This window comes from Notamacropus eugenii, chromosome 1 (assembly GCF_028372415.1).
Source record: "Notamacropus eugenii isolate mMacEug1 chromosome 1, mMacEug1.pri_v2, whole genome shotgun sequence".
Lineage (NCBI taxonomy): Eukaryota > Metazoa > Chordata > Mammalia > Diprotodontia > Macropodidae > Notamacropus > Notamacropus eugenii.
Window position 1 is genome coordinate 581,399,217 of NC_092872.1, and position 25,215 is coordinate 581,424,431.

General features: G+C 35.7%; 1 protein-coding gene across 3 annotated transcripts in view; it reads left to right on the top strand.

Annotated features, from left to right (window-relative positions):
• PLCB1 (phospholipase C beta 1) overlaps positions 1–25,215 on the top strand; it is an 891,415-nt gene that overhangs the window by 783,006 nt on the left and 83,194 nt on the right. For 2 of the 3 annotated variants that reach the window (XM_072634433.1, XM_072634431.1), the window contains exons 28-32: positions 9,699–9,775; positions 9,888–9,977; positions 10,352–10,409; positions 12,030–12,116; positions 24,349–24,466. In XM_072634433.1, the coding sequence (XP_072490534.1) occupies positions 9,699–9,775; positions 9,888–9,977; positions 10,352–10,409; positions 12,030–12,116; positions 24,349–24,447 (411 nt within the window). In that variant the 3' untranslated portion in view covers positions 24,448–24,466. The remainder of the gene's footprint in view (positions 1–9,698; positions 9,776–9,887; positions 9,978–10,351; positions 10,410–12,029; positions 12,117–24,348; positions 24,467–25,215) is intronic. The other variant, XM_072634430.1, reaches the window with a different exon arrangement.

Below are 25,215 nucleotides of genomic sequence, written 5' to 3' on the forward strand. Positions count from 1 at the left end.
CCTACCTTTCTCCAGAGCATTTGGCTTACTTGCTTTTAGAAAGGAGTACAAAAAACCATACTGACTTCCATCAAGACTACCTCTGTGATAGTAGAGCCATAAATTTTCCAGAAAGAGGACTTCTGTTATAGTTCTGGTTCTGACATTTTTAATTACCTGTGTAACACTGAACTCCTCCTGTAAATTCTGGGGCCTCTGTTTCCTCATCTTAAAATGAGAATTTGGACTAGATGATCTCTAAGGTCCCTATTAAGCGTTAAATATCTGTGATCTATTGATGCATCTAGAATGCAGTGGTAATCTCTTCTGTCCATAGATGGAACTTCTCTGGGACTCAGTTTTCTCATCTGCAAAATGGGAAGATTGAACTAGGTGACTCAGAAGGGCCCTTTTTTTGTACACTGGTTGTTACTGTTTTATTTATAACTGAAATGTGGATGGAACTTTGAGTTAAAAAATAATATATTTTTTTTTCTCTGAGACTAATTACATTTAGAGATAATCCAGAGAAGTGATTAAAACTTCAGCTAAGAAAATAAATTCGGAAATAGGTTTGAAACTTTTAACAGTGTAGGAACTTAAGACAGTTGGGAGAGAAGGAATTCTGTTTACAGTGAGAATTCCAGGAATGGAATTCCCATGGCCTAATGGTTTGTTTAGTTTGCCTCCCCTGGAATTTCCTGACTCATTGCATGTGTTTGTCAAGCCGAGGAGCTGAGGCAACACATTTCATACAAAGTAAAAACAGCAGCCATGGCCCTTGTCTCTGTGTCAAGGAGGACCCTTTTTCTGGGTATACCTACTTTTACTTTAAATGAATTTATCTTTAGAGTCAAATCCCATTACACAGCACCTTCCTCCAGATATTTGGCTCTGCACTGTAGGTTTGGACATTTCATTTTCTATTACTCCCAAATGATAAACTTTTCTGTTTATCTTTTACCTTCTACACTAAAGCTAAAAGCTCTATTTATAAGGGTCTCTAGGTGGAGTAGTGGATAGAGTGACAAGCCTGACGTCAGAAAGGCTCCTGAGTTCAAATCTGACTTCAGGAGGATTTCAGGGAAGCCAGGAAGAAGAGATGAAATATATTTAAAATTTGAATGTCAATATTTTTGATTGTGCTACATTTGGAATCTTTGAATATTAGAGCTTAAAAAAAATCCTAAAGTTCGTCTCATCTAACCCCATCAGTTAAAGAAGAGAAAGTGGTTGGTGCTCATTAGTTCTCTGATTTTGTTTAGCTTTATATGGTTTTGTATTTATTTGAAGTAAGGGAACCCAGTAGTATCACACCAATGCCATTTAGTACCCATTTGACTAACTGTGCAAGACATTTAGCCATCTAGGGACCTTAGTTTCTTCATCTATAGAAAGATGGGGTTGGATTACTTGATTTTTGAGGTCCTTTTCAGCTCTAAGTCTATGACCTTATGATCATCTTGAGGGCAGGTTCCACATCTCATTTTTGTCTTTGTTTTCATAAGACCTAGCAGAATTATCTACACATAGTAGCTGTCCGATGAATGCTTAAAAGTGCACAGTACCTGGCATGTAGTAAGCATCCAATAAAGTTTAGTGGTAGTGTTGAATTAAATGGATTCATTTTGTTGTTCAGGCATTTCAGTTGTGTCAAACTCTTGACTCCCTTTGGAGCTTTCTTGACAAATTTACCAGAATTGTTTTCCAATTCCTTCTCCAGCTCATTTTACAGATGAGAAAACTGAGGCAAACAGGGTTAAATGACTTGTCCCCATAGCTAGTAAATATCTAAGGCCAGATTTGAACTCAAGCACATGAGTCTTCCAGACTCCAGCTCTGGTGCTCTATCCACTGGGCCATGTAGCTGCCCTGAGGCCAAATGACATAAAGTGACGAGTACAAGATTAAAAGGTTAGTTAAATAGAAACCTAGAAGGATTAAGGTTTCTAGAATCCCAGTTCTGTGCTCTTTTTAATTACAATTTTTGATACTGTAATGTTATTTTAATTAGCTATTTGTTAAGGGATGATGTTGTAATATTATCCACATTTTGTAAGATCTTAGGGAGAAAGTTGACATTTACATTAACCAAGTTTTTATGACAAGAAAAATAATTACAATCAGTTGGAATTTCAGTGAATCAAACTACTTGCATCCAGTAAGAATTTTATTTAGTATATTCCTTTTTTTTCTTCTTCTTTTCTTGTTAAAAAAAATCCTCAAGGGTAATTAAACACTCAGATATACATGACTGTAGTGTCAAGGTTTTGAAACGAAACATGAAAAGCCAGAGCTTCAAAGGCTGTGTGACTGTGGGAAGTTTTTAATAATAAATAGACAGATATGAAAGACATAAAAGTTGAGTATTGGGGAGAATAAGAGTGGCTGCCTTTTTTTAAAGTTTAACCTTTGTCTTTTTTTTTTTTTTTGAGAGGGGGAAAAAGAAGATAAGAAACTTCCTAAATTGGAAATTCAATTTCCTCTAGTGATATTTGTCTTTTAAAAGTACCTTGCCATTCTCAAAAATGTCAAAAAATTATTTTCTGTTCAATAAATGAATGATTTTTGACAAAAGTCAAGTCTTAATGGGGTGCCATGTTGGATAATGTTTTTAGTATTGCCCCAAAAGGGAGACATACTTACAAAAAAAATAGAAACTGAAAAGAGAAAAAAATGTTTTGGGGGAATGATTAACATTTAGAACTTTGGCTTTTTTCCTATTCCCCATAATTATCCTTCCTCAGAGATTCTGCAAACTTACTAGATTCAAACTATGTTTTCAGTCTTTTATGGATTGAAAGACCAAAATATAATCTACCACAGAAAATTCTCCCTGGTTCTGTTCCCCTTACCCCTCATCCACTCTACACACAAAACTGGATTTTTTAATCCAGTACGGTTGACCATGGAGATGAAGACAAACTAGGATTGATTTTTAAGAAAGGCCAAGAGTTTTGATGTTGTGTTATTGTTTCTAAAAGATTAAAAATGTTTGACAAAGGAATTGGGGATGAATTATAGAGAGAAATGTAAAATAATGGAAATACTTTTTTATTTTCTAGGAGCCCAATGAATTTAAACAGCGGGATAAAATTAAAATAGATTTACTGTGTTTTTTTCTGGTTTATTAACATATTCTCTTGGGGAACTACATGCTCATTGTCATTATTTCGCTGTTATTGCTATCTTTTTAAAAATACTTTCCCCATAAAGAACTATGATAATGGTAACAGTAATAGCTTACACAAATATAGCTCTTTAAAGTTGGCAAAGTATTTTCTATTTGGTCACCGATTAACGTGAATAAAGATTTAAGGTTCTTGAGGGTATGTTGACTGCTAAGTCACAGTCAAAAACAAGCTTGCTTAATCTTTTAATGCAGTCTCTTCCTTAGATTAGTTAAATAATTGCTTATTTTGTACAAAGTATTATACATACATATGTGTGTATAGGCACACATACCTGTGTGTCTGTGTGTACGTGTGTGTGGTGCACGTTTGTGCCAGGCATGGGGATAAGTACTGGGACACAGAGAAAGCAAAAACATAGTTCCTGTGCTCAAGGAGCATGTATTCTAATGGAAATAATATGGAAATAACTGTATACATACAAGATAGCTATATTGTATATGGGAAATACAGAGGAAAGGCACTAGCAGTGGGGGATACTAGGAAAAAACTAATTGTGGTTTTATTACCTAGGTTTTCTTTTACTCTCTCTTATCTTGAGGCAAACCAGTTACCAATTAAAGTCACATTAAATTTTGCTGTTTAGCAACATATTCTTGGAAATAATGACATATTACTAGAATTAAATGTCTTAGAAAATCTATAATATTAATACTGCTAAGTAAAACCAGTAATACAGTGGCCTCATCTAAAAGTGCATGTAACATTTCCCATCTGTAACATTACCATTCCTCTAACACACATATTATCTATTTTAAAAAAGAAAAAATTAAACCTCTATTTTCTCTCCTTTTAATCTCCCACTCCATTGGTGGGAAAAAAAAAAAAGAAGAAAAAACACATTTGTTGCAACATCAACAAATAATCACAGCCAAGCAAAATTAATTTCCTCAGTGATATAAAATATACATTTTATATAAGATTTATATGTGTATATGTATGTATGTATGTGCACTCATTATTATATTCTAATCAGGGAAGAAGACAACACATAAAAAGGGGCTGAAAGGAGATGAGGGATGAATGAACACAGTCAATACAGGATCAATGTAAAGAAAGTAATCCTCTCCTGTTTCTTTCCTTTCTTTTGCAGCCACATTCCTAAGAAAAAGGTCATCTAGACTCATAGACACTAATTTCTCATTTCCCATTCATTTCTTAACCCTAAGTTTATAATTTGGTCTCTGACTTAGTCACTCAACCAACTTAGTCACTCAACTTTCCACTTATGGATAGTTCTAATTATAAGGAAGATTTTTCGTACTAGATGTAAAATTTCTTCTTTGCAAATTTTATCCATGTTCCTCTCTTTGCCTGGTGAGATCTCTTGATCTTGATCAATGTCTCTTGTAAACCTTTCAAATATTCAGTGACTGATTCCGTGACTTATCATGTCCTACTTTAAGCGTTCTCTTCTCAAAGCTAAATATCCCTATTTATTTCAACTCGCTTGGATACATCTATAAATGTGTGACATGCATCATATTATGACACATACATGTGTATGTGTGATAATCTCTAGGCTCTTCACAGACCCTCAATATAGATGTCCTTCTCAACTCCTAACTCTCTTTCAATAGTTATTTTACTCTCTGGTTCTAGAGTATCAGGGCAGTTTTCCTTGATAATTTAATGAAAGAAAATGTCTAGGCTCTTTTTTTGATCTTGGCTTTCAAGTAGTCTCATAATTTTGAAATTGTCTATCCTGGATTTATTTTCTAGGTCAATTGTTTGTCCAATGAGATATTTCACATTGTCTTCTATTTTTTCATTCTTTTGATTTTGTTTTGTAATTTCTTGGTTTCTCATAAAGTCATTAGCTTCCATCTGCTCCATTCTAATTTTTAAAGAACTATTTTCTTCACTGAGCATTTGAACCTCATTTTCCATTTGGCTAATATAGCTTTTTAAAACATTCTTCTCCTCATTGGCTTTTTGGACCTCTTTTGCCAATTGAGTTAGCCTATTTTTAAAGGTGTTATTTTCTTCAGCATTTTTTGGGTCTCCTTTAGGAAGCCGTTGACTCACTTTTCATGATTTTCTTGCATTGCTCTCATTTCTCTTCTCATTTTTTCCTCCACCTCTCTTACTTGATTTTCAAAATCCTTTTTGAGCTGTTTCATGGCCTGAAACTATTGCATATTTATTTTGGAGGTTTTGGATGCAGAAGCCTTGACTTTTTGGTCTTCCTCTGATGATATGCATTGTTCTTCCTCATCTGAAAGGATGGAAGAAAATACCTGTTCACCAAGAAAGTAGCCTTCTATAGTCTTATTTTTCCCCCTTTTTTGGACATTTTCCCAGCCAGTTACTTGACTTTTGATTCCTTTGTCAAGAGGAGGGTATACTCTGGGTAAGTTTTCAGCTCCTCCAAGGTGACACAATCAAGGGAGAGGAGTTTACTCTTCTCCTGGCCTGTGCTCTGGTTTGGGAGCAACCACAAGCACTCTTTTCTGCACAGGATCTGTGAGTAGAATTCCCTCTCCAAAGCCTCCACCAGCTCTACCAGGTCAGCCAGAGCTCTTCCTCACCCCAGCACCATCACTCAGAGCTGAGATCCAGATCAACCATGTGATTCCCCCAGGGGTTTTAGGCTGTCCTAAAATGGACACTACTGCATCAACTGGGGCTGCTGGGGCCAGATTACATTTCCTTCTCTCCCAGGTGAAAGTGCTTTCTCATTGACCTTTGAAGCTGCCTTTGGCGTTTGTGGGCTGAGTAATCTGGGAACCCCAGCTGCTGCCCAGGAATTCCGCGAGCCCTGAGGTCTGCTCTAGTCCTGTCCCTGCCATGCAGCAAGGCCCACTCTGGGCTATGCTCTTCTCTGTGCCTGGTGCAGTGGACCTTTTCTGTTGGCCTTCCAGGGGACCTTGGGCTGGAAATCTCTTTTACTCTGTCATTTTGTGGCTTCTGCTGCTGTAGAATTTGTTCAGACTCATTTTTTACAAGTATTTTATGAGTCATATGGAGGGGAGCTTCTACAGGTCCATCATTCTGCTCTGCCATCTTGATTCTGCCCCCTTAACTCCTCACTCTTAAAACCAATCTCTTGTTGATTTTTTTTCTCAACAAAGCAATGAAAGAGCATGAATATTACAATGAGGGAATAAGAAGGGTTAAGGGGGGGAAATGTAACTTTGATTATATCATTTACTTCTAAAATTGTCCAGCCTTGGGAAATCTAATCAAAGAATTTATCCCTACCCAAACATAATTGGAGCACATTGGGCTTCTCCACATGAGATTAAACTCCTTGTTAGGCTGGGGGATGGGGTGGGTCTGATCACTGTTGAGGAGAAAGTGTAACCTTCAAAGACTGAGCCTTGAAATGAGGATTTTAGAAAAAGGTGGAACTCTGGATCTCCCCAAGTCATTGGTTATTAATGATCATCTCTCACAATCATCTTCCTAAAGCTCAGGTCTGAACATGTTATCTTCCTTGTAGATTAAACTCTAGCGCTTCCTCTTACTTCCAGGATCAAATACAAAATACTCTAGCTTTCACATCCCTTCATAACCTGGCCCCTTCCTATCTTTCTTATCTTCTTACACATCCATGATCCAATGACATTGGTCTCACCAGAGACCATTCCATTTTGCCATTCCTTACACCCCTCTCAACTTGGTGCATTTTCACTGGCTATTTTCCTTGTACAGAATTCTCTTCTTCTTGGTTACACCTTCTGGCTGCCTTCAGATCTCACCTAAAATCCCATCTTTTACCAGAAGTATTTCCTCATCCTCCTTATTATGAATGCCTTAGCTCTAAGATTATCTACATACACACACACACACACACACACACACATAGATATATATGTATATATATACATATATATGTATATATATACATATATATATATGATTTGTGTGTGTGTACATTGTTAACACATCTCCCTCATCTTATATATTCAGGAAGTTTATTTTTCTTTTTAACCTGAGTGTAAGATTCCCCATTTATTCTTCTTAGATTCATTCCAATGTACTAGCACTTTTTTAAATTCTTGATTCAGTCATCTAGGGTGTTAGCTATACGTTCCATATTTCTGTCACAAATTTTTTAAGTATGTCATATATGTCTCTTTTCAATTTGCACATGAAAATGTTAAATAGTACAGAAACAAATTCTACTTTTCCAAAAGCAAGGGTGAGGGAGGAGGGGTAAACACAATGCAGAGAAAATGTTTGTTCTCCAGTGGAAAATACAGTATGGACAACTACCGGATATAAGGAGGGACCATGCATTTATTAAACACCATTTATCAAACATCAGATGCCAGGTATTGTGCTAAGTAGTAGGCCAGTTAGGTGGCACAGTGGATAGAGCGCTGGGCCTTAAGTCTTATCTTCCTGAATTCAAATCCTGCCTTACATACTTACTAGATGTGAAACCCTGAGCAATCACTTAATGCTATTTACCTCAGTTTACTCATCTGTAAAATGAGGTAGAGAAAGAAAAGGTAAACCATTCCAGTACTTTTGCCAAGAAAACCTCACATGGGGTTATGAAGAGTCAGAAACAACTGAACAAATGCTATACAGATATTATTTCATTTGAGATAAATCTCACAACTCTGTGAGATAGGAAAATGAGGTTACAACATTTGCTAACTGAATTTTTTCAAGGCCACACAAGCTAGTTAAGTGTCTGAGGCTGTGTCTGAACTCAGGTTTCCTTTAGGCCCAGAGCTCTAACCATTGTATCACCTAATTTCCAGAGATATGGTGATGTCTAGAGAAAGCCAGATTTCAGACAATCAACATGGCATTGCTAAAACATAAGAAAAAGGTCAAAGGTGTCCTTAAAGTAGCAACAATATTAGTAAATCATTCCCTGTCTGCAGGGTATCCCAAAAGTCTTAGTGTGGTTTTATACTTGTTGTTATTAAGTCTCCAGTTATGTCCAAATCTCCTTGATTTCATTTAGGGTTTTCTTGACAAAGATGCTGGACTAGTTTTCCTTTTCCAGATCATTTTACAGATGAGGAAATTGAGGCAAAGAGAGTTAAGTGACTTGCCCAGGGTCACACAGCTAATAAGTGTCTGAGATCAAATTTGAACTCAGATCCTCCTGAATTTAGAGGATATTTTATCCATCATATCACCTACCTGCCTGCTAGGTTTTATACTATTAAAGTTTAAAATTTTATTATTTTATAAGGTATTATAAAATTTACTTTATAAAATATTATATATTTAAATTTTTGAAGCTTTATAATATTAAAGTTTAAAAATGCACTGACTTTTGGAATTTCAAGGTTTACAAAGTGCCTTCCTCATGGCCATGTGATATATGTCACTTAAGTAATATCATCATTTTAAAGATGAGAACTTTGAAACCCAGAAAGATTAAGTGACACATGTACCCAAGGTCATACAGTTAGTATATATCAGGATTCAAGATAAAATATAATGAAATAGATGCCTGATTTTATTTTATCACAAAGATGTTTAATAAATTCCATCAAAAATTAAATTACAGTTTCTGAATCCTTTAATTCTGAATGTCACTATAATCAAATTTCTTTTGAATCAGTAGTGATCCTACTGTCCAAATCTAACTTATTATTTGTGTAGATTATAAGTAAAAAAATGAATGAATCAAGTTTCATATTAATGTTTCATTGATGTGGATCCTTCATTATAATTCTGTAAGTGTTCATTTCTCTGACCTCTTTCATTCTCATATATTAGAGCTGGGAATTTAATTTCATATACTGTTGGTTTTTTATCACATTGCCTATAAGTGAGTAAAATATCAACTACATAAAATTATGCAATAAATATTTATTGAGAGACTGATATTGGAAGGACAGAGTTGGGAATGCCATGTTGTGGAAGGAACATGCTTGTAACATTGGGAAATCACTGCTTTGATTTTAGGGTCCAAATCAGAGTGTGAACTGCTGTTGCTTCTTGCCTTTTCTCCTCTCTACCTAATTGTGTGGTAGCTGTAGTGTGGCCGTTGTCAAAAATAATAGCTACAATTCTTTTTAGAAGTTAGTCTTCCTTGGTTTCCATGGCTGTATAACAACAATGTAACACAAACAATGTAATGATAATAGCTAGCACAAATACTTTAAGTGTTGCATATCATAACTCATCGGATCCTTACAATATCCCTATGATATAGATGTGTTATTATCCCCATTTTACAGATGAAGGAACTGAGGCATAGAGAGGTTAAATAACTTGTCCAGAGTCACACAACTAATTAATGCCTGAGGCAGTATTTGAATTGTGACCTTTTGGAATCCAAGTCAGGTGCTCTACCGCTTGTATTGCACTGCTCTGGTTCATCCCCTGGCATCCAGTCTATATTTCCTCTACCTTCCAGTCTCTTCATTTAATTATCTCTGTTTCTGAAGTATGGTATATGCCAACAAGTAATTTTAACTTATCATTGTTGTTAGTTTTATGACTTCCTTCTAAATAGCAATCTGGGGATTTTCCGCTAAGACTGGTGTGGAGGGAAAAATCTTCATTCGTAATAACTGAATTCTACAATTTGTCATTTTCTATCCCCAGCTTATTCAGAAGCTGACAGATGTTGCAGAAGAATGCCAGAACAATCAGTTAAAGAAACTGAAAGAAATTTGTGAGAAGTAAGGAGAAATTTTCATTAAGATTGGAAGATATATTTATAAACATATTCGGTAAAAAGCTTTTCATTCATGTGACCTTTTTTTCTCTCCTTATTGCATCCTTGGCTTTTAGAGAAAAGAAAGAGTTGAAGAAGAAAATGGATAGAAAAAGGCAGGAGAAGATAACAGAGGCAAAGTCGAAAGACAAGAGCCAAATGGAAGAGTATGTAAAATACAGCAGAATTACCCTTGGAGAGCCTGGTTGGGAGGTGGAGGACTTCTGAATCTGCTACACATAAATTCCAGTTCAATTTTTAGGGGTTAACCATCCTCCATAAATAATGCTTGGGACTTAATTCTTTTTCAATGGAGATGGAATATGATGCTCAGCTTTTAAAACTCAGAATTAGCTAAAAATTCCAATAACATTTGTGTAACCCCTTAATAATGTAAGCATCTATAGTACTGGATTATATGTGTAAGGTTCAAAAAAGCATTTAAAAGCGAATATAGAACCAATTTTGAGACCAAATGTATTGTAAGGATCATAGTCTATATGTATACTAGCCTGTTAATAAACTAATTGTTTGCTTCTAGGGAGAAGACTGAAATGATCCGGTCATACATTCAAGAAGTGGTGCAATACATTAAGAGAGTATGTCAGCCGTTTATTTCATTGTTCTTTGACAGCACAAAATGTTCCAATTTCTAAAAGATAATGAAACTGTAGCTCCTTGATAATAAATAGTTAATAGATATTTATTAAGCACCTACTATAGTGCTAAGATATGGGGATACAAATGGGGTGGGAGTAGGTTGGGGGGGGAGGAAAAGGCCCTGCCTTCAAGGAGATTACAATTTAATGGGAACAAAACACAAAAAGCTGAAAGGGTGGGTGGGGGTGTCAGGGGAGCTCTATCCTTAAATAGAGAGAGCTATTGTCTTGGGATAGCTAGGTGGTGCAGTGGATAGAGCACCAGTGCAGGAGTCAGGAGGATCTGAGTAGAAATCTCACCTCAGACACTTGACACTCACTAACTGTGTGATCTTGGGCAAGTCACTTAACCCCAACTGCTTCATCCTGGGTCATCTCCAGTCATCCTGATGAATATCTGGTCACTGGATTCAGATGGCTGAGGAGGAGAAGTGAGGCTGGTGACCTTCACAACCCTCCCTCACTCAAAAACCAAAGTCAAGTGCAAGTCATGTCATCATTTCTCTGATGGCATGGTCTTCTTCGGCAGCAAAGGAAGAACACACTCCTTAAATAGAGGTTTGTAGTTCATGGCGCCCCTCCAGTCAAAGAGGCAGAGGGTACTGATGAGATTACTCCAATAATGAGCTTCCTGAGGCATACTGTAGGAGTCAGTCAGAAAAGTCCTAAAGTAGAACAACCAAGAAAGAAGTATCTGAACTGAGTTCTCCTTAAATGGAGGTTTAGACTTCATGGCCCCACCCTCCAATCAGAAGGACAGTTATTTCCATATATTTCAGCACACAGAAGAATAGCCAACGTATGTAGCTCTTTAAAGCTGGCAAAGCTTTACATATACTATTTTATTTGATCTCTAAAACAACCCTGTAAGGTAGGTGTCTTAACTTACAAATGAGAGTGATTTTGAAAAATCACCCTCATTTTACAGAGAAGGAAACTGAGGCTGAAAGCTTCAATCTACCTAATGAGCTTTTCTCAGGCGCTAGTTTATTTGTTTTTTACTTGGAAATTGTTTGAGAGTTCATTGTATGGCATATCCCTCAAAGGTGGAAAATCAAAACATGATACTTGTGTGATACTTATGTGCCATCTCCTAGCAGAGCAACTACCTCATCATCCCTTGCTTATGGGTTTCCCTTCCATATTACTATGTAGTTACTTTGTGTATATCTTGGATTTATTTATTTCTGTAGATATCTTTTTCTACCAATGGAATGTGAGTTTCTTGAGGATAGGGACTGTTTATTTTTCTTCTTTTTGAAAGAAAAAGGAACTTGTATCAATATAATGACCAACCACAATTGCAGAAAATGGATACTACCTACCTTCATACAAAGAGATGAAGAATTCACAGTGCAGAATCACAGACACACACACACACGCACACACACACACAAGACTGCAACATGGGTTTTGTTCCTCTTTTCATCCTCATTGTGGGTGAGAAGAAAAGAAAAATTATTTTAAAAATGTTGAGGTTGTCCTAAAAGACAGCAAAAAAAAGAAAAAAGAAAAGAAAAGAAAACAAAGAAATTGACCCTATTTTTCTTTTTTTTTCAGCTAGAAGATGCACAAAGCAAGAGGCAGGAGAAACTTTTAGAGAAACACAAGGAGATCCGTCAACAGATACTGGATGAAAAACCAAAGGTAAATGAATCTATTCAGACACACACACACACACACATACACACACACACACACACATATACACACACACACACACACATACACACACACACTCATACACACAGAGGTATGTACACACACATGCATGTGCTTGTTTCAAAAGTAAGTTATTTCTTGATTATGCTTGATAAACATTTTGTTACAAGTCCTCTATTCAAAACTTGATAATACCATTGTAGCAATTCTTTCAGTGTACACTCAGCTAAAGAGATTAAGGAAGCCTTTCTTAGGTATTTGATGTAAAGTCTGGCTCTGTCCAGCAGAGTGTGCCCTTTACTGAAATCTCCTCAATCACTATGCAATAGATAGGTAGATACATAAATACATAGGGTAATCACACAAATTATCATGAGAAAGAAAAGTAAAAATTTTACAGTGTAATTGTGTAATATGTCTGGCCTTTTTTAGTATCATTTAACAAAATAATTATGCTTAGTCTTATATTTGTTGTTTTAGATTTTGTTCTTAAATTTTTTTTAGATCTTTTAAAAATCAGATCAGCGTTCATGTAAATAAAAGGAATAAATGATTTGCTAATGTCTACTAAATTAAATTGTTGTAGATCAAATTAAGTATATACCCTCTAAAATACATTCCACCAAGTTTGAAATAGAATTTATATTAGACAGTACTTATGCTTAGAAAAAAGATACTAAATGTTTTAATATATCCCACCAGTCCTTCCAACATTGATGTGGTCCTAAAAATGGAGATCATAAAGATACTGATACTATATTCTAGATGAGTGGGATGGTTGGGGGTGGAATTTTTGTAAGTAGAAACTCTTATACCTTAAATTATTTATAATATTTATATATAATATATGCATACATACACACATGTATACATGTATGTATATACACACATGAACACATACATGCATGTATATATACATAACATGTATCGGGTTTTTTGCTTTGTTTATATATTAACAATGTTATAGTTTTAAAAAATTTAACTCCATGCTTTTCTGTGGTCCAGTTTGCCTCCATATGTCCTATACTGACAAGATTCTTTCTAAGCTTAATTTCTTAATCTTATCAATGAAGTCATCATGTTAACTGTAATTTTCAGTAGCGATAACAGACTTTTTCTAGAAACAATGAAGATTTAAATTTCAACATAATTCAACTTCCTGTTTAAATATTCTTAGCCATCTTTTACTTGTTTCTGTAAAGACAAAACAAAATGCATTTTAATAGTTGCTTCAAAAATGCCTAACTTTCTACATAGGGAGGATAGTTATTTACAAAATGTCAGGGCATTCTCCAGTGTTTCATGATGAAAAAAATGCCAGATTTTATAGGGTTGAAATATTAAACAAATAATCTAGTGCCAATCCAACTTGGACTTCATACAGAGCCAAGTATTGTTAGTTGTGTAAGTATTACTGCTTATGAAATGCTTTCAGTCCAATAATAATGCAAAGGGGCTACTGTGAGGACTTGGAACTGGAAATGGGAACTGTGCCCAGCAAACTTGAAGAGGGAAGAAAATGGAAAGGCAGATGCAAAAGGAAAAGAAAAGGAAGAACTAAGATGTGGCATGGAGTGGTGACTGAATCCAAGTAGTCCATGGGTGTTTTGGGGATGCTGTGAGACCAAGAGACAAACTACAAGCAACAGACAACAGTAGATGAACTGAGAGAAGAACGTATAGATTGGTACTGTCATAGCATCCCCTAAATTATGAATCTAGGCAGAATCCCAACAAGCTCATATCCAAGCAGAGAGGCTGAAGAAGATTCTTCCCTACCTCCAGAGGTTAGAAAGATGCCAAATTGACCCCTGAGAGCAGGCTGAGAAGGGATGAGGAGAGTACTGACAATTTTTTCAACAGCAACCACCCACTCACTGAGCAGCAGTTTCCTCATTCTCTCTTAAGTTTTCCCTGGGATGTTCAATAGTATCCACTATAGTGGGAGATGCTAGGGATTATACCCTCTTCTGAGGAGTAGAATATTACTCTAGGGCTTGTTATCTTCTTGGGGTTTTATACTAAAAATTGCTTTCATATTTTAATTAAAGACATTTGCTATTGGATGAGTGATGCTCAGTTGGCTTGATAATAAAATACTATACTGGATGAATCATTAGGCCATGATTTATGTAAATGATTATCTAAAATGCGCTCAACCTTGAAAGAATAGAGGAGGGTTCTAGAGCCTTCAAAGGCTTGGTATTGTACTCTATGACAGAACAAAGGCCTCATCATTGCTAATCTTGTAAACAAAGCGTTAGCCTGTGGGCAGCCTGGACCGGCCTTTCCATGTCCCTGATATGTTCCATTGGTACCTCATTCCTCCGTTATGACACACTAGAGGGATTCAGAAGAACCTTACTAGAAACTCAGGAGGGCCTCACCAATTATTAAAAAGAAGCTTCTCAGGCTTTTCCTGAGTATGTATTCATTTTTTTATTTAAAAATTTCAATGAATAATTGAATAAGTATTTATTTTCTTACCTCATCCTCATCTCTTATCTCCTTTTTTTATTTTCTCCTGTTTTCTTCCTCCTCACATTGGGAGACAGGGGGTAATGGGGAAGAGAAACAGAACTTTCAAAATACATATGTGTAGTCAAGCAACCAAATCTCATCTTGGTCGTGTTCAAAAATATTTGACTAATAATGTGCCTTGAGCCCACTAGATGTCTATCAGGAGGTGGGTAGGATGGGGGTAGAACATTCCCCTGGAATCATAGTTGGTTATTGCATTAATCAGAGTTCTCAGGTCTTCCACAGTTGTTTTTTCCTTACGTTGTTGTTATTGTATAAATTGTTCTGGGTCCTGCTTACTTCGCTCTGTATCAGTTCATAGAAACCTATTCAGGTTTCTATGAAACTGACTTTTGGCTTTTCTTACAACATACTGGTATTCTTTTACATCCATATAACAAAATTTGTTCAACCATTCCCTAATTGATAGGTGTCCCTGTAGTTTCCAGTTCTTTCAAGGCATATATTTTACACTCTTCTCCTTAATTAAAGATTTTCAGTCCCTGTAAATTACAACAGAATGACTTCTCAGATATAGTGGCCTACAGCTGCAGTTCTGGGTTATGTCTCTTAGAATCTGTAGTATTAGGCTGTTCATTTAGTGCATAACTGCTTTATCCTAATTTTTAAAAAATACCTTAAATTTTCTTAAAGTCCAAAGCAATCTGTAGAATGTTTTATTGTGGTACTCATCTAAGACCATGGACATCTTCCAAAAGAGACCTGTCTTAATTGAGTTATCTAGGTGTTTATGGTCATCTGATACATAACTGTGTAATGTTCTCCTGGATTCATATCTGCCTTGGTGCTTACAAAGGTTTGTTTTAATTCCACTATTTACTACACATAAAGATTAGAAGACAGAAATGTACAGTAAGTATGATCGTAGTAGGAAACATAAATGAGAATGAAATGGGAAAAAAAAGTGGACACTAAAAGGAAGTGACTAACAAAGTATTCTGCATTTTATTTATTGAAATTATTGAAGTATAAATAGTGACTAACCAAGTTTAGTTGCATTGATGTACAGTGTTCTTTATAATATAATATTTTAAAAGATTTCAAGGCATTTCATATAAGCCACAATGAATTAATCCATAGCCAAGAAGAGAGTTGGGTTGTTATAGACTTGTCTTAATCTTGGGTTTGTTTATTTTTTTCTTCCATCAATCACAATCTTTTTGTTTGCCTCATGGACCCACTTGTGTAACAGCTGATGGAGTGACATGACCTGCTTTTTTACATAGAAAGTTCTTAAAAGCATTTTTCTAGGCTGACACAGACTTGAGAGAAGCCAAAGAAAAATGAGAGAGAAGCCAAAGAAAGAACCAAAAAGATGCAAATGGATGAGGGTCTGTGTGGCAGCATCCGTTTGAAAAGGTTAGATAAGTTGTTGTCATTTAGAGTGAAAAAAAGGGAAGGCTAACTGATTTAATAAAGTCTTCAAATACATCAACAGTTAGTTACCCTTCAATGAGTTTAGGATTAATGAATGATCTTAATTTATAACAGGAGAAATATATTAGTCATTATCACTTATGGAGGTTTGAAAGTATCCTACATATTATTATTGTTGTTCATTATTTCAGTTATGTCTGACCGTTCTTGACCATATTTGGGGTTTTCTTGGCAAACACACACACACACACTACATACACACATGCACGCACATACACACACATACACATACACACATACACACACATACACATACACACACACACACAACTGGATGCAGCAGCTTGCCATTTTCTTCTCCAGCTCATTTTATCTGAGGAAAAAAACCTGAGGCAAAAAAAAGTTTAATTGACTTGCCCCAGATCACATAGGTAGGAAATACTAAGGCCATTTTTGAACTCAGGTCTTCCTGACTTTCGGCCCAGCGCTCAAACATCGCCTAGCTGCCCCATCCTAAGCATTAGCGTATAGAATTGAGAAGATTGGCAGATTTTCTTTGTAAAAAGAATCTAATAATCACATTAACACATTTTAGCTGGAAGCATAATGCTTAGTCTTGAGAGGTAAGGGGAAACTCTAGATGATACCTTCTTTTTGGCTCTTAAATTGCTTTCATTACATTGTTTAATCTTATAACTTCCTCCTCACACTTTTTTTCTAACACCTTTCTTCCTTGCTTGTCTTCTTTTTCTTTCTCTAAGTTTCCTTGAAAGCAAAATTTATTTGCTATTTTATTTAAATAGTAGTATTTATTTCATGCTGATATGGGCTCTGAGGATTGACGGAGACCTTTAGCCTCTTGAATGTGAAAATGTTTTACATCAGTATGATTATCAAAGCACTTTAATATCTGTGATCTCACTGAATCTTCACAGCAAACCTGCAAGGAACGTAAGACAGAAGAGTCACTGGAAATTTAAAGGACAGAGTGATTTAAACACAGGCCTGGGGCTTGAAATCACATCTGCTGCCTTCCAGTCCAATGCTCCCTCAACTAAGGGCAGATCATGTTACTGCACAATACTGGAGTATTTTTATTTTAATTCCACCTTTGCTTTTTTAAAGGGTCTCTCCATTCAGGTTTGTTTTTGTTTTTTTCTCCAGGGAAAGGAGTTTTAGATTTCACATTAAAAGAGCAGAGTTCAAATTGAAATTCTGTGATATTGGACTAATTACTTAATCTCTTTGACTCCTTTTTTTCCCCTTAGAGATGAAATTAAGATAATATTAGCCTTGCCTAGCTCGGAGAGTTGATATGAAAAAGAAAATAAGAGATAATATATATGAGAACCCTTTCCGATATATGGCACTCTATATACATGTGTGTATATGGGATGGAGATTATATTTTCATTTTGCATATGGACAGTTTCATATGCCTCCATTTGAATCTTGAATTTGAGTCTTATAGATTGTCTCCACAATCTCTCTCATACCTATCTCATATCTTTCTCTTTGCTTGTATGATCGCCACCCTAGTTCAGAGCCTCGTCACCTCTCACCTGAACCACCACAATTTCCTAAGTGTACTCTCTGCCTTGTCTCTTCCCACTCCAATGCAGCCTCCATAATTCTATCAATGTGGGATTCATAAATCACTCATTTTACTGTCATTTACTTGCTCAGTAATGGGTCTGTATTCTCTCTAATCAAATAGAAACCCTTCTGTTTAGCATTTAAAGCCCTTCAACCTGGCTCCAGCCCAGTTCTAAAGACTTATTATAAATTCATTCCCTTCACTCATTTTATTTTCAAGTCAAACTGACCTAGTTGCCAATCATCCTTACACAGCATATACTGCCTTCCACCTTTGTACTTTTACAAGGCTTATTCCCCAGGCCTTCTTCCTTATTTGCTCATTTTCAAACATCTCGCTTCCTTTAAAATGTGTATATCAGGCATTGCCTTCTACAAGGTTTTCCTGATTCCACCAGTTGCTAGTACCTTCCTTCCACCATTTCTGTGTATTTATTTGTATTTCATTTTGTATAAGCTGATGCATGGACATGCTCTCCCACATTCTCCCTTAAGTGATATTATGGTACTTATTTTAAAACAGAATAATTAGGACTGTCAATTAGCGCATTCCAAAATTTGCTCAGTGTTAGTTTTCTGAAAAAAGCAAAAGCACCATTTCAAATTGCCCTTTGGGAAGAATTTATAATCTGAAAAACATCTTACTAATCAAAACTGAACTTCAAAAGTTAGCAACTTAATCATAGCTAGCATTTATGTAAATTATGCATTAAGGTTTGCAAAATGTTTTAAATAGCTTAACTTGTTCAATCCTCACAGCAACTCTGTGAGGTGGATAATATTATTGTCCTCATTTTATAGATGGGGAAACTGAGACAGACAGAGTAAGTCACTTAGCTATTAAGTATCTGAGGCAGGATTCTCACTTATGGTCCTGACTTCTAAGTCCAGTGCCCTAGCCACTGTTCCTCCCACCTAGCTGCCTAAGTAGACTACTATTTTCCCAGTTTGACAAGCCAGAGTCAATGGCTTAAGTATGATAGAGACAAATTTGACTAAGGTACCAGCCTTGACCAGGTCTGATTCACTGAATTATTTTAGTTTGGCCAATTTGGTGATTTTCATATGATGCTTTTGATTCTGGGAATGTCATGTTTTGACTTTTGTAGGTGAAAAGTAAAGGACAGTAAGAAATAGAAGAATTTAATCCCCTGGGGTGAGTGACCTGCACCTGTATAAATATCTTGTTCCACAGTTTGGCTTTAAAATGGTATATGTATTTGTATACAAGTCCCACTGAAACTTAATATTATTAAGTCACAGAAATCAATAAGAGTGTTGTAAAGGATCATCAGGGCCTGTTAGATAGCATTTTTTATTCAGGAGGAAATTTCTAGATACAACTTTTTTGGCAAACTATTTAATTTGGTCTCTTAGTGTTGCTCAGGGGTGACTTCTTGCAGAAGCTTCATCTCCAGTGTCCTTAAGCTCCATGTAATAAGTCCTGGCCTCCCCTTTCAACAAAGCAAAATAATTGGTTTCACTGGAAATGCCACACCTGAATGCGCTTGCCAAGGCCTTAAGGAAGAGGTTTATTATAATATGTAGAAAGTGAGAAAAACCATCTACCAATCCAGGCAAATGACTCTAACTTCAGAGACCTAGCCTATTTGAACTGATGCTTTTATCAAGGGGACAGCTTGACTTTTCCTCTAACAGTCAGGAGACAGAGAGAGAGGCAGAGAGACAGAGAGACAGAGACAGACAGAGAGACAGAGAGAGACCAAGAGAGACTGACTTTATCATATTGAATCATAGCTAATGAAGATTTTCCCAAGTGTGCTGAATGCATTCCCACTCTCCTCGACACACATTTTCAACATACTGAAGCTGTTGACTTAAGTCCCCTTTTCAGGAAGATTTTTAATGAATTTTCTATGAAACTGAACACAACTAGTTTGCTTCCATCTCCAATCTACTATTACTGCTGTGACATCCTGCTTGCATTCCATGTTTCTTGGAACACAGCTTTCTGTTTTAACTTAGCTCCTCAGGAAAAGAAATATTTCCAGGAAGCTTTAAAGCATCCTAATTTGTGCACAAAGAGCATTTTAATCATGTAGCTGCATGTTCTTTTTCACCTTCAAGGGGATATGCAATGATTAGCCTCATTTTCCTCTTTAGCATCCCTGTAACAAAATGACTCATCTTTCTTGGATGAACTTGTTCCTATCAAATCTATGACTGACCAGGCGTATGTGCCAGGAGTGCTTAGGAAGTATTCCTATCTCTTCACCATCTTTCTAATATTTTGGAAAAGTGCTGCTTTCTTAATTTGCTATCTCAACCAAAAATTACTTATTCATGATTTATGGATTGCCTTGTTACAAAAAAAGAATCCAGGCAGCAAGTTCCATCTCTTAAACCAAAAGTTCCCTAAATTTTTCCTGTTCATGGTGCCCTTAGTGTCTCAGTAATTTTTTCATAGCGCCTCTAGACCAAAAGAAATACCTAATATTTCTGTTTGTTAAGTAGTTAGATCCAAACAACTTAATACATATTCTTGAACTAACAACTTAGAAGCTATTTGAAAAGAAAATACATAAATTGAAAGAAAAAATATTTTTTTTCTTTTTTAAATAACCACAATTTCGAATGAGATTGGTATCCCTTTTGGACACTGTATAACTTCTCAAACCTTAGAATTCTACTCTCGTGTCTTCTTTCAGATTGATTTTCACCCAGTGCTTGCTTTTGATCATAACAACCAATGAAAATCCAGCTTTGCAAAGTTCTGACATCCCAAATGAGAAAGTTCATAAAGTTAGTGGTGTAGCCAAAAGTAAAAAAAGTCAAGAACGTATCTCAGACATTTGAGAATGTCATCAAAAGGATGTTGTGTGTTCTAATGTGAAACCGTGAATTCTCTTAAACTAATTATTCTCTCAGTCTGAGAGATGTCGAGCAACCTGTTTTTCCCTTGAAATTTTAAAATATCCTTTAGTGCCCCTGTGAGTTTATTACAGCAGCCACAGTCCTAGTCATTTACTTGTGCCATCTCTAATTTGGTAGCTGATGTAGAAATTTGATTAAGTGGCGCTGAGCCTCCCATTCCTGTTTCCTATTTGGTATCACTTTCTTTATGACCCTGTGGCCCTATAGTGGATCATTATAGAGCACCTAAACAGTGTCTTAAAAAGATTTGTAACTGACTAGTGTTCCTTCTTCCTATACATTGCTTTTTCATACATACCCACTTTCCCCTTCTTTCTCCTCCCTGCTTTTTTCCCTCCAACTTTCCTTATTCCTAGAGATAAGGAATAGATGGTACATGTGCAGAGCTCAGTGAGGAAAGTAATCACCTTCCATATTGCAGGTTTGTAGCCAAAAAAGGATGGGTCAGAGGTTTCCAGAAGTCACTGAGTTCAAAAAGAGAGAAGGAGGAATGGACTTTAAGGGGAAGGGTAAGCTGACCATACTTCTTGCTGGCCCAAAATAATATTTAACCTGGAGACAAAAGAAATATATGTCTTTAAATATTTGAAGAAAGACAAGTTCTGTTTTATTCCAAAGGGTAAAACTAGAACTAAGAAGTAGAGAAGAGACAGGTTTTGGCTCCATGTAAGGATTTTTTAAAAATAATTGGAGTCCTCCAGTGGAGAAATGGACTACTTTGTGAAATAGTGAGTTCTGATCAAGAAGGGTCTTATTGGAGGTTGATGATCATCTCTCAGCAGTGTTGTAGGACTTCCTGGATTAAATGAGAGGTTTGACAACTAATTAAATTATGTTAGAGGGAGACATGAAAAAAGTAATCTTGAAACTACTTTTTCAAGTCTTCTCTTTGTTGTTGAAGTTGTTTTTCCCTACTCTTGCCACCCCTCAATGGCTATCCATTACCCACAGAATAAAATATCAATTACTCAACCTAGTATTAGAAATCTTCCTTTGCCTAGCTCCAGCCTATCTTTGATGCCTCACTCTTCTCCTTCATGCATTCTATAGTCTAGCCAAACTTTATCATTAGCCATCCCCTGATTTTGACCTGAATTATCCTGCCCCTGGACATACCTGGAATGTCCAAGCTTGGGATGAACTACTTCCATATTATGTGTTGAAAACTCTCCCTTCCTTCATGGTTCAAATTCTGGTCCAAATCCTCAATAATTCCCCCTATTTCCCACTAACTGAAAATTATCTCTTCCTTTTCCTGTTGCTTTTTGAAAAGTACATTTTGGGTACCTCTTCTGTCTTTATCAGGTTCTACTTTGTATCATATTTGCATATACATGGATGTGTGTTTATATATGCATATTCATATACACATGCAATATGTGCCCTGATATATACACATATCTATATATGTATATACTTACATATGTATATATGTAGACACAGAATATGTATATATAAGTACATGTACACAGAGATATGTACACATATATGTGTGTGTATGTGTTTGAATCATCCTTAATAGATTGAAGATTATTTGAGGACAGCATTGTTTTTCACCTTCTTATCCCCGTCATAGTCCCTTGCCCATAATGAGTATTAAATATATTAATTGAAATAATGACATTCCTGAACAAAAGACTGGATAGATTATGGTAACAAGTATAGATTTTTTTTTCACAATTCACAAATTATCTTTTAAAAACTTGATCAGACCAGGTTTATCACAAGTATAATGAGCAGATTTTCCTCAGTGTGTAGATGGTTCCTTCAACCAGTTGTTCTGTTATATAAGTGAATATCATCAAATCCATACTCAGCTGGGTCTAAACTAGTATGAACTCAAGACAATAATCATCCTTTAATTTTTTATTTTAAAAATTAATTATATTTATAGTAACCAGAAAAAGAAACTCCACATTACTTCAGAGACAGGTGACCTGATAGCAGTAGAGAAGCCTACTGTGGTTACCTGACATATACTGGACCTCATTTATGACTGATACATGATTTCTGAATTCCTTCCTTCTTCCCTCTCTGTCTTTCATAAAGCACATCTTTTATTTTCCACTTATAACTTATAACTTGGTTGGCAGCAGCAAGGAATTAAGACTGCACCAACTTTAAGTTACAGTTCTAAAGCTACAATCATCAGTATTCCATAAGAGTATTTACCTTCTGCGCAGCAAGGCCAAAGAGCATGTTTCTTCTCTCTGTGCCAAGAAACATCCTTTTTTTTTTTCCAGACAAGAAGGTAGAAGAGTACCTTCCCTCCTCTTATTCTTTTCTATGCCCAGAATTATACCCAGCTAAACGGAAGAAAAATCTAATTGCTATGAAAAGAAAATCCTCTTTATGATTGAACTTAATATGGCTTAGCCTACATATACATTTTAAGTGTTACAGTTAAAGATCAATGTGGCTTATAGTAAAAACCCAGTTTAGTGAAGAAAAATTGTTAAATATGTTCACCCACATTCTGTTACATATTTCTGTTCAACCATCATTACTTTTTTTTTTTTGGTTGACCTAAAACTTTCATTGCAATTAAAGGGGAAAGAGTCCTGGATCAAGAAGCAGGAGCCCTGGGTTCTAGCTCCATTTCTGCCAGTAGCTAGATTTATGATCTTGGGGAAGTCACCGAACTGCTTGTGGCCTCAGTTTCCCCATTTGTAAAATGAGGGCATATATAAAATTATCTATAAGGTATTTTCCAGGTCTAATTCTGAAGTTCTGTGTTTTTAATAATGTATTAATATCAATATATAATTCAATCATATTTTACAGTAAATATAATGAATCAGACAATTTAATATTAATAGTTATTATAAAGATCTTACTTTAGCTGATAAATAATTATCTTTCCTAACAGAATCACAGACTGAATATTAATTCGTGATTTTATTAGTATTTCTTCATGCTGTTGATATTAGCCCATTATCGCACATACATGAGGACACAATTCAGAAATGGCAGGGAAATAAATATAAATTTAGCTAGCTGTCATCAAAACTGAGTACATCAAAAATAATATTACTAAAATAAAAGATTCTTCACTCAGTATTAAAACAATTTTCCCTAAAACATCATGCTAAATAAAATAATCAGCTTTTTAATGAAAATTAGTTCTTTCCACCTTACATGACAAGGAATCTATTATCCTTTTTTTTAACTTTATGACTTTTCCAATCATTACATTTGAGTATCTATTTATTAGATATATGTTATGGATATATGAGAAAGTAAGATTATCTTGAAGTACTATCAACTCTTTTTATTAATATGAAAACAACTTTAGCATTTGTAGGACATCATAAAATACTTAGATCTTCTTTGGAGTTGCTTAGATGGACTAAAAAGATTTTCCCTTCAATATTTTGAACACATTTCTATCTTTTAAAAAAATGTATGAAATTCTTATTCCACTCTTGATTTGGACTTGAGCTCAGAATACAAGCACTGCCTCATCTTAACATCACAGATTGCTTCTTGCAAATTAACATTTTTCACTGGGTTGATGTAGTTTTGTATAAAATGCCTTGGTGGTTATGTGTATAGTCCTCTGCGGGTAATGAAAATTAAAACTTTGCAAAGGCAAGAGTGCTATACAGTCCATTCAGTTGTATTATTGGTAGCAGGTACAAGGAGGCCACATGAGAGACATTAAAGTACATAAGTGTGTTGGAAGTTTCAAATTTCCAGTTTAGTGAGCTATCCAAGAGTTCTCCCAGGGGGAAAAATTTACACTAGGTACAACATAAACATATATTTCAATGCCAAAAAAATGACAGCCTCCCTTTTTTTTCACACAGGGGGAAGGCTCCTCCTCATACTTGTCGGAAACTTGCCCTGAGGATCCCTCTATTCCCCCCAACTTTACTCCCCCCAACCCTCAAGGCCTCAAGTGGTGACCACCATCCTCCCGACCAGGTAGGACTGGATGAGAGGGATGGCTTTTGAGAAATTTGAGGTCTGTGGCATATAGTGCTGTTTTCTGTCAGGATGGAATTCCTCCATCTATCTTTACATTCTGTCTCTGTACATCTTTTCCTCATCCCATTCTTTCAACCCCCAACTTTCTCTCCTCATATCTTTCTACTTTTTTCTCTTTTACCTTTGTCTAGGAAGGGACTGTTTCATTTTTGTCTTTGTATCTCCAAATCTTAATATATAGTACCTCGCACAGAGTAGGTACTTAATATGTTTATTTAAATTGAATTCTACGTCATCCAATCTTCATAAGATTATTTTTCCATCTATTTCCTTCTTTCCTGTCCTTTCTTTTTGTTTCTTCTTCTTAATAACTCATATTTAAATCTCCTGAATTTGCCTTTCAGACTCCAGCTTTGCCTCTTAAGATACGATTATTCCATAGCATTATTATGCAGATGATAGTTTAAAATGTTGTTTGTTACTCCTAGAAGACTCTTTCTTTCCATAACATTGCCTATCTTTGTGCCATTTTCCATCCGTTACCCATTGTATTTGCTCCTGTAGACTGTTACATTTAATGATCATTCTCTTCCCCCATAGTATGTTAGGTTCCCCTGCTATGCACTTTGGCTTCCTCCAGACCCGGTACTAACTGAAGGGTTCATTATGTTTTTCAGTTTCTTGCATCCCTCCTAAATATATTTCTGTAAACTATAAGGAGCTGAAGATATCAGAGATTAGGACAT